The sequence below is a fragment of the Monopterus albus genome, unplaced genomic scaffold (assembly GCF_001952655.1).
Source record: "Monopterus albus unplaced genomic scaffold, M_albus_1.0 scaffold141.1, whole genome shotgun sequence".
Taxonomy (NCBI): Eukaryota; Metazoa; Chordata; class Actinopteri; order Synbranchiformes; family Synbranchidae; genus Monopterus; species Monopterus albus.
This window is the reverse complement of record NW_018128021.1, coordinates 1,146,641-1,152,915: the sequence shown is the minus strand read 5'-3', so window position 1 is coordinate 1,152,915 and position 6,275 is coordinate 1,146,641. Positions and strand designations below refer to the sequence as shown.

At 39.5% G+C, this 6,275-nt stretch overlaps 1 protein-coding gene across 1 annotated transcript in view; it reads left to right on the top strand.

Moving 5' to 3' along the window:
- senp2 (SUMO specific peptidase 2) overlaps positions 1 to 5,552 on the top strand; it is a 7,832-nt gene extending 2,280 nt beyond the window's left edge. The window contains exons 4-17 of the mRNA XM_020614073.1: positions 792 to 858; positions 1,387 to 1,468; positions 1,673 to 1,847; positions 2,167 to 2,273; positions 2,393 to 2,472; positions 3,072 to 3,120; positions 3,204 to 3,276; positions 3,379 to 3,522; positions 3,621 to 3,752; positions 4,209 to 4,433; positions 4,575 to 4,654; positions 4,739 to 4,823; positions 4,902 to 4,997; positions 5,082 to 5,552. Of these exons, the coding sequence (XP_020469729.1) occupies positions 792 to 858; positions 1,387 to 1,468; positions 1,673 to 1,847; positions 2,167 to 2,273; positions 2,393 to 2,472; positions 3,072 to 3,120; positions 3,204 to 3,276; positions 3,379 to 3,522; positions 3,621 to 3,752; positions 4,209 to 4,433; positions 4,575 to 4,654; positions 4,739 to 4,823; positions 4,902 to 4,997; positions 5,082 to 5,144 (1,458 nt within the window). The 3' untranslated portion in view covers positions 5,145 to 5,552. The remainder of the gene's footprint in view (positions 1 to 791; positions 859 to 1,386; positions 1,469 to 1,672; positions 1,848 to 2,166; positions 2,274 to 2,392; positions 2,473 to 3,071; positions 3,121 to 3,203; positions 3,277 to 3,378; positions 3,523 to 3,620; positions 3,753 to 4,208; positions 4,434 to 4,574; positions 4,655 to 4,738; positions 4,824 to 4,901; positions 4,998 to 5,081) is intronic.
- Positions 5,553 to 6,275: the final 723 nt, after the last annotated feature.

Here is a 6,275-nt window from a genome sequence, read left to right as displayed (position 1 = left end):
GAACCAAGCTCCTGCTCCGGTCGTACAGGGACCGGACAGCCTTTAGCAAAGGGCCCCGGACCCCATAGTCCTGGAGCACCCCCCACAGGGCGCCACGAGGGACGCAGTCGAATGCCTCTCCAAATTTGCAAAACACATGTGGACTGGTTGGGAAAACTCCCATGAACTCTCCACTGCCCTGAAGAGGGTATAGAGCTGGTCCAGTGTTCCACGGCCAGGACAAAAACCGCATTGTTCCTTCTGAATCCGAGGTTTGACTATCGGTCGAATTCTCCTCTCCAGTACCCTGGCATAGACTTTCCCGGGGAGGCTGAGGAGTGTGATCCCCCTATAGTTGGAACACACCCTCCGGTCCCCCTTCTTAAAAAGAGGGACCACCACCCCGGTCTGCCAGTCCAGAGCCACTGTCCCCGACCGCCATGCGAATCCAGAATTGTTCCTCAAAAAAGTGCAAACGTAGTATTATAATTTGCTGAAAGTATCAAAATGAAAAGAATTTGTTATATAGAAACAATCCTGTGTTATTGAACTGTTATTAGAAATGCATTTCCATGTTAGCAGTACTTTAATGTTATAGTTGGTTAGGGTGGAGCTAATTTTAACTGCCTTTTCAAACTGTTCATTACATTAAACTGTAACAATATACTAGGATCTGATCACATGGTTTCTATATTTAGTCTTAATTTGAAAAGTAACCACTAATTGCACATTAAATAAATGTAGAGTAAAAAAGTACAATATTAGTTGTGTTCTCCATCTTTAATTGCCTTGTATTTCTTTATTGAATTCAGCCTGTCACACTGATGGGGATTGATGAGCTCCACACCTCATGGCTGAACAGTACTGAGTGGAGGATGGGTACGTGTGGGCTACCATTACTGTAGGAAAATACAACTCTTTATTTTTTTTTCTCTTGTGTATTTCTCCCTTGTTCCTTAATCCTTACACTGGCTACCAGTTACCTACAGAATCTATATGAAAGTGCTTCTGCTAGTTTAAAAATCACTGAACTTCCTCAGGACCATATATGTGCCCCAATTCTAGCCATTCAGCTGAAAACTGCTGGTTTCTGAGCTGTACCTTCTGCACTGTAACTACTAGAATTCTGTTTCAGCCCTTAGATTTTTTTCCTATTTGTTCTTCTTTTCATTTTATGTATTTTATCTCATTTTAATAATGATTTATCTTCACTCTTTCTTGATTTTTATTCTGGTTTTAATGCTTAGTTTTTTAATATTGTTACTGATTTTCCTTGCCTCTATAAAGCATTTTCAGTTGCCTCTGTATATGAAATGTGCTATATAAATAAAGTTGCCTTGTCTTGACTTTTGCAGTCTTCTCAATGTAATCCCCATCATCTTGGTTGATTTTGCTGTTTCTCCACAGATATACCAGTGGGTGGAGTGAATGAAAGGGGTGGGAAGAATCCTTTTCAGAGCTTTTCACCTCCTCTAATGAGGAAATACAGGCAAGTAGTCCAATATTTTGTTGAGCTTGGTTTTATTCCTCCCATACACTGCTAATGTATAATTAACTCACTCCATTTGAGGCTTTTATGCATGTAGTTTTCTGTGATTATAGTTGTAGAGCTGGCTTATCCATTCATGTTTCCAAAATGTATCATGTTTTGAAGATGCTCCCTTGCTAATGTGCATAACCTGATTGAATCCAGTGGGACAGCGTTATCTGCAGGGCTCCCAGACAGAGGGAAGGACGGGGAGAGGAGAGGCTCTTTCCAGCTGCTGGCCTCGAGGTCCGCTCTAAGAGTCGGAGCTACTAACCCTGACCCAACCTGCAATGGCTTTGGACACAACCGCTGTTACAAGCCCAGTCTTACTGTAGAAGAGGTATAATAATGAATTGTTTGGCTTATTGGTTGGATTTATATAAAAAATGGTTATAGTCCTGCATTATTTGCACGTTTTATGCTGCTTTAAATGTTTAATCTCCTTAATGCCACTTGAGGTGGCAGTTTATGCAAAATATGCTTGATTTATTATGTTAACGTATATCTGAGACAGAGCTGACAAGACTGGCCCTCTCTGAGTGCACGTCTGTGGAGTAGTGTTAACTACTTTAAACTCGCATGATAGCTGTCTAATTAAGATTCAGTTCTAACCCCCTCCCGGCTCTGTTAGTTATCATGTGGCTGGGTCCTACCTCTAGGCCATAAAGCAGACTAATAAGGAGCACTACAGGCGCTTGCTGGAGATGGTGACAGAAAAATACAGCAAAAGTCAACCACTACCTTTCAACCAAACAAAGCCCCAAGAGTGAGTATAACCTGTTATTCATGTGAAGTTTCTTTGGCAGTTTCATCAGGATCCAGTTGACTGAATACCCTAGGACATGAGCTGATTAATCTCCTCAAATCTTTTTGTCATTTTCCCAGTGAGTCACTGTTACAGAGTGGTCACAAAACTGCTTCTGGAAAAACCTTTGAATCAATGCCCAGGAAGGCAGGATGCACAGGTAAGAGACATCTATAGACCTAGTTTAAAAAAAAGCAGAATGTGTAAATATATTTGTTTATTGTGGGTAGTTTTAAATGATGCTTTTATTTCCGGGATGCAGTTCCCAGTAAGTTGTATTTGGGACTGTGGCTGCAACAAATATTTATTTTCATTACCATTTAATCTGCTGGTTATTTTAAGTATAATGTCGTCATTTTCTAGAGCCTAAGTTAAGTTTCTACAAATTGCTTGTTTTGTCCAAACAATCCATAAAATTCAAAGATGATTAGTTTACTATCACAGAAGACTTGTGAATGTTGCAAATGAGCATGGATGAGGAGCTAGAACCAGGTGATTTGGGGCATTTTTGCTTAAAATAACTAAAAAAAACAATTATCTGATTATCCAGATACAAGGCAATTCATTTTCTGTTGATTTTGACTGATTGTTTCAGCTGTAATTACATGGGATTTTTAATTGATGTAGGGCATTCCCCGAATGAATTCTGTCTTTTTCAGATTGCACAGTCAGTTCATTCAAAGTACAGGCATGTGCTCACCAGTAAAACTTTTAGAGCAAATCTTTCCTGCTGGACTGACACTTGTGTTTGTTGCACAGCTGCCTCGAACTTGTTTACATGGAGAAATACATCTGCAGCCAAGGACAGGTTGGTGTAATATGTCTCTGTATATCTGTGTTGTGTATGTTGATGAATTTTATTTTTCTAACTTCTATATGTTTTATCTCTAGGAGGGGTGGCTTTACTTTCAGTAAGTCACTGGGTGGCAGCTTTGAGGACACACAACCTGTTAGAAGTGCAAAGGTAGCAATTTTCCTTGCTCCAATATGTCAGAGCACTCATTAAATTTTAATTATGGGTGAAAATAAACTTATTTAGCTGTTTTATGTCTGTCTGTATCAACAGAAACAGGCAGCAGAGTGGGACCTATCTACAGAAGTAGCTACTCGCCTTAATCTAGTGGACAGAGAGACTTCTGCCGTCAGCCTGCCTGAAACACACACTGCACACACAAGGCACAGCGATGAGGACATACCCAGACTGACCAAGGTGAGACAAAATGTTTAGGAGAGTTAGATTTAGCCTTACTGTGTTAGAAGAAGCATGGCTATAGTCAATTTCTTGATGTATTCATTGCCTGTGTGTAGGAAATGGCAGCAGAGGTGAGCAGTGCTCTGGCTCATAATGATCCCAACATTGTTCTAAGTGCAGCATTCAAACTTCGCATAACACAGAGAGACCTGGCCACACTGCAGGAAGGCAGCTGGCTCAATGATGAGGTAAGATGAAGACAATTTTGTGACATTTGGGGACAGCAACCTATTTTCTATTTTAGTTATTAATTTTTTAAAATACCGTTAACTTGGGAGACCTAAATACACACACACGTAATGTGGCATGTAGTAAAAGTAAATGCCTCATCTTCTTTTGAAGCAAGTTGTTAGACCTTTTTAAGATTATTAAAGAATCCCCCTGTTTTGTTAGTGAAGGTCTAAGGCAGCAGACTTAGAACCTTATCTAAAAAGTAATATATGGTGTTCAACACAAGTTAATAGAGGATTGAGTATGTGGTAATATTTAACAGATGTCTGATTCTGTGTTCCAGAGCCATAGTAAAAGATTCTGGTGATACATTCTTGTGAACACGATAACTCAGGAGTGAAACATAATAGGAAACGAAGTGGCGTCTTGTTTTGTATGTATCATATTGTGCCTCTTGTGTTTCCTCTAACAAGGTGATGAACTTCTACCTGTCCCTGGTCATGGAGCGGAGTTCTCGTGAAGCAGCAGGATTAAAAGTCTACTCGTTTAGCACCTTCTTCTTCCCTAAGCTGCGAGGTGGAGGTGGCGGACAGGCCAGTGGACATTCCGCTGTGAAGCGCTGGACCAAGGCTGTTGACCTCTTTGCCTATGACCTCATCTTGGTCCCTCTGCATCTGGGCGTCCACTGGGCCTTGGCTGTGAGTCAAAACCACAATGACTGTAGATTAATTTGTTCCTCTGTCATATTCCTGACTTGATGATTCTTGGCATACACATATATGCTGTCCAGTATTTTGTAATATTTGTCCTCCTCCTTGGTCTCATCACTCTCATTCCAGGTCATAGATTTTAACTCAAAGACAGTGAGGTCATATGACTCGATGGGTCAGAGGCATGATGACATCTGTAGTCTTTTACTGTAAGTCTTCATTATGATCTTAACCTCCATTTATTTGACCATCTTAAATGTGTTTTTGCTTATATTACCTTGCATTTTTTCCAGACTGTACATTAAAGAGGAGCACAAAGTAAAGAAAGGCAGAGAGCTTGACTACACCAAATGGACTGTTGGAAGCACGAGGGCAACTGTAAGTCTAGTTGAGGTGAAAGATGTAACATGGAAATGTTTTATGCTTCACTGAGCTCATATTATGTATGTACACTAGGAGATTCCTCAGCAGAAAAATGGCAGTGACTGTGGTGTTTTTGCTTGTAAATATGCTGACTATATCGCAAAAGGAAGGCCTCTCACCTTCAAACAGGTATATACTGTTCATTTAATACAGTCATAATTTTGTATCATTGTTTTCTGTCACTGAAAATAACATCTACCTCTTTTTCCACAGTGCCACATGCCCCTCTTCAGGAAATTAATGATGTGGGAAATCCTCACGCAGAAGCTGCTATAGAGTAGAGAAACAGTCTCCTGTCTATTAACCACCTAACAATAGAGACATTAGGAGCAACATCTGTGTACAGTGATGACACTGCCAAGAAAAAAAGAAGTATAAATGGGCCAAAGAAGTGGACTTGACTGAGCAAAATCAAACCAAGTCTAGCTGTTCTGGTCTGGAGAAATCAAACACTATATTTGTGTCCCTTTTCCTGTTAGGGATATAATAATGCTATGTAATCTCTGAGTTGTAATTGGGGACATTATTGGGATGTATAAGTGTATGTCTTATACAAGCCGTACCACTACTGAATGAATTACTTTTGTATTGACTCTGGATTGTTAGTTTTACTGTCTGAAGTTCTGCCTGAAGTGCCTTCTGCCCTCTGACACTGATCCCAACTTATAAGTATGTTTTTTTTTTTTTTTTACTTTAGGCACAAAGAACTAGTCAGTATTGAGGAGCTGAACTTTAAGTCATTATTTTTGTTGGAGTCACTAATATTTTGGTCCGTTTTGACTGCTGTCCTCCCAGTTATGATCGACAGGGGGAGCTCAAGTAAATTTAGTTGTGAAATTCAATCTGTGTGTGTACAGATTTATCCGTTGAAGGTAAAAATGCCTCCTTTCCAGGCCTTTTCACACAAAATCCATAGTGGATGTTTGTAATCTATTCATTTTGCTATTATTTATGACCTGACTGAATGAGAGAGTGTATGTAGGCATTGAGTTTGTTTTCCTTCATAAATTCAGTATTAACAGTTTTTTATCCATATGTAGCATAAGGCACTGTTTGGTTTGTACATTGTTTTTATATGCATACTGCAGGAGGCTACTTAAGGCTTTTGCATTGATTTTCAGTATGGTATTCTTCATCTCAAACCACTGTACACATATATGCTTTTGTTCAGGCTTAAAAAATGTGATTTTTTCCCTCCTTCTGTAATAAAGTATTTCATTTTCTAAATTGTAGTCTGATATATTAGATGACTTGAGTCTGAAGTTGTTTGGTATGATCCTTAAATCTGTATTATGATAAATTGTCAAATTTTCCTTAGTGTTACCTGACAGTTTCACATTTACACATGTAGTTCCTCTCAGTAGTCTGCAGACAAGGATTGCAGTAAGGAATGGTCATGTACCCAGA